Genomic DNA, 3,618 nt, shown 5'->3' with positions numbered 1-3,618 from the left:
AGCGTTCAAGCAAACCACTTCTGAAGATGCAAGCTACTCGTGCTTGCGAAACGTCAAGAAGAAATTCTACCGAACGACGGCCTAAAAACCCGAAAAACCCATTAGTCATAAATATATTAGTTTATTAATTTAACAAAAAAGTTTCCTCAATTTATTATTTCAATATTTTTTCTTTTAGTTGGTGTACTTTGCCAATTTTATGTTGCATATTGTGAATTCATGCTTTTTGGGCACTTCTCAATTATTTTTCTTTAACGGTTCCAGCTTTGAAAATATGATGCATCAGGTAATTTACGTTTAAGAGTATCGAAATTTTTTTATTAAGTAAGTTATCATTAGAACTAATGGTCAATCAATATAATGTCGACATTCAAAATACGAAGTTATGTTTTCATAGAAGCAGCAAGTTCTGTTAAATCTAAATAAGTCGCTGTATTTGGAAATTAAAAATGAATGGAAACAATTAACTTTGTTTTCAATTAAAACAGCAGCTCCGATTTGGTTATCTGATCGAGAACGATTGAATAAGTTTGCGAACTTAGATATGTAATGGATTAACTTACCTTAACCATATTGACGATTTTCAATACGCGGTCTGTAGTACTATCGCGTAGCGCACAATTAGTCCGGTTATGAAATAATTCTTATATAGAGAGGTCGAATCAAGTGATATTATCGTAATTGCAATAGTAGGAGTGCACATGATATACAAAACACATCAAAGTGGAATTTATTTAAAATTTCAACGGCAAGATTTGTTGAATAATCAAATTGAAAATGCACATGACTAATCCATTTTTGGTTTTACACTTGCAAATTTTGATTGCAAATAGATGACACTTTTAGGAGGTGCAATGAATTATAATATGCAAGATGAAGTGAAGGCTCAAAACAATTATAATAAGTTAAAATCTTTTTTAACCCATTAAGTAGCGTCTTTTTCATCAAACAAATAATTAGCGTTTTTTGAAACATATATGATTCTGGTTTTTTAGCTAAACTTGATTAATACACATTTTGATAAGAGTACATAAAGGATTTTATTCCTTCTTAATCATGCGCAATATAAATTATTATATAAAATTAAATTATTCGAGCATTCGAGCAGCGATTTGTAAGTTCTTACGCTATACGCTTCTTGTTTTTGCACTTCTACCGCCTATGAAAATTTCATAAATTTTGGAGTTGAGTAATTTATTTCACTCGATTATGAAATGTATACCAATACTTTCCCATACTTAATATTTTCTAATTATTTATCATCATTGATTAATCTAAAATAAATAAATCTTGATGTGTACAGAAAACCGACACATACCGACCGGTACCTGCACAGTGGTTCAAACCATCATCCCAGTCAGAAAAGAGGAGTCATCAAAACTCTCACCGAAAGAGCCAGAAGAATCTGCGAACCAGCCGAGCTTTTTTGATATCAAAAAATTCCAATATCCTACCAATTGAACATGGAACAATTTCAAAATAATTCTAAATAACAAAGTTGAAACTCGATCTTCAACTGTTAATATCTTCTAGAAATTTTTGAAAAAAAAATTTAAATATTTTTCTCGTACTGCCCAAGGGAGCCTCTATCACCCCTTAAAAGGAATGACGCCAATTTTGAATCACCCTGTAAATAAATGGTGAAAGGGCCTTTAAGGCCTACTCGCCGGACCCATTCGGGTCCCCCCACCACACTACTACTACTTTTACTTGGAATCATTTTGGTCAGAAGAGACAACCGTCTTATATGGACGAATCTTACAACGTACGGTTTGATGGGCCTACTCAATGAAACTTTGAGCGTAATGTAAATATCGTATAAAATTACTTATATCTGCGTTAAAATTTAGGATCGTGTATTCCTAGATGTAGGGGGCTTTAGTAGTAAGGCTAAGAAAATAGAATTAATAATTTTTAGTTTCTTTCAGTTGTCTATGTATAAAGTTCTTGCAAGTTTTAGCGATTACGAGTTATAATAAATCAATAAGTTACTCTAAGAAACTTTTCTGAAATTATTATCAGTTCTAAAAAATTTGCTTAAAGCAGTTGTTGTCGCAATGTTCAAGCTTTCGTTGTTTATGGCTCATCAGAATTTTCAATTATTACTATTTCCTACTAAACGAGAGCTCCAGTCGCAAGCATTAAATAATTTGTGGAAAATACGTCGCTCTGTTTACAGTTCCATAACGTTTGAGGCTCTAAACTATCACTTCATCTTGAATACTTCATTTATACGATTTCGATCAACTAAACACTAATAAATAAATAAAAAAATTAATAACATGTTTTGAAAACATTTGTGTGAAAATCGAGGACGTCTGCCATCTTCAGAACCGTCCTCCTGTTCTAATTGACCTGTTCCCTGTTCTGTAACTCTAAGTGGCGTAGCTTCCAATTGCTATGGAATCCATTTCAACCAAATCATAAATACATCATATAAAGATATGTAAAACAGTAGTTCTGAAACACTGCAGTTTTAAAGCTGAGTAGGATGTAATAAATGCTCACGCAATTGTATCTATTTTCGCTACTGTGCTCCCCGTCTAATAATAATTAGCAACATTGTACAGCAACTTTTAGATAAAATAACACCATGTGAAATTAATTTTAGTGTATATGCATGCACACAGGTTTTAGTTGAATTGGTTCAAGGTTGAACAATTTCTTTGTTTCCTTAAATGGCATGGTTAAAGCACCATTATCGAGGCTACAGGGTGGTTGCGAAACGGATAGTCTAATACTTGAACGCTACATGATCAAGCAAGGCAAGCAAAGTGTGCTCCGCGGAGCCTCGGTGCTCCGAAAGGCTACGGTAGGGCTACGCCGACAATAAAATTAATACATGTATTAAAGAGAAATCTATAAGAATAAAGTTACCTAAGATAAAAATAAACTACCGAAAAAACGCCTACTTATAGATTTTACGGGTACGTAATAATACAGAGTGATTCAAGTTGCCCGTTCGTTAGAAACATTTTTATTTCCCAAAATCGTATTAATATGAAATTTGGTAGGCACCATAATCGGTTGCTGCAAGTCTAAATAAAATATGTTTAAATCGACGTCATGATCGGTTTTTCAAATGCAAAATTCCCATTTTGATTTCATATTTGGATTCAGGTTTAAATTGTGAGTTCAGAATGTCCATTTGTCAACACTTGTCGGTCAGTTTTTATCGTATGCCTTTTTTTTGCAAAAAAAAACAGGGTAGCAGAGGTTCATTAACAAACTCATACGGAAGCTGACCAGTATGTCCGTAGGTTCCAGTCTGAGGTCTTGGATCTTCTTAATGAAATGTTCGGAATCCTTGATGTGTGTCTGCAGAAGGGCGGCTAGATATTTTGCCATATCGTAAGTTGGTAATCCCGGGGCACTGACGATTGGTCTTAGTGGTATTCCTTTYGTGTGAATCTTCGGTAATCCATACAAACGTGGGGGGAAGGTTTCTGACCTAATAGTCCTCTTCATGGTGTTCTGGATTTTCTGCTCGTACTCCTCTGTGTTCAAGACGACTGTAGCGTTTCCTTTGTCAGTTGTCAGGACGACAATGCTTGTATTCTTTCGTATTTCCTTGAGCGCATGTTGTTCTTCTCTGCTTAAGCTGCTTGGTGGTGGTTT

At 34.3% G+C, this 3,618-nt stretch overlaps 1 protein-coding gene across 1 annotated transcript in view; it reads right to left on the bottom strand.

Moving 5' to 3' along the window:
* LOC125504519 (ipsdienol dehydrogenase-like) overlaps positions 1-658 on the bottom strand; it is a gene marked incomplete at its 3' end in the record, with an annotated part of 2,422 nt that extends 1,764 nt beyond the window's left edge. The window contains 1 exon segment of the mRNA XM_048666648.1: positions 564-658. Within this exon segment, the coding sequence (XP_048522605.1) occupies positions 564-572 (9 nt within the window).
* Positions 659-3,618: the final 2,960 nt, after the last annotated feature.

The sequence above is a fragment of the Dendroctonus ponderosae genome, unplaced genomic scaffold (assembly GCF_020466585.1).
Source record: "Dendroctonus ponderosae isolate FM_Combo_2020 unplaced genomic scaffold, Dpon_F_20191213v2 Dpon_F_20191213_5, whole genome shotgun sequence".
Lineage (NCBI taxonomy): Eukaryota > Metazoa > Arthropoda > Insecta > Coleoptera > Curculionidae > Dendroctonus > Dendroctonus ponderosae.
The sequence above is the reverse complement of the archived record's forward strand: the minus strand, read 5'-3'. Positions and strand labels throughout refer to the sequence as shown.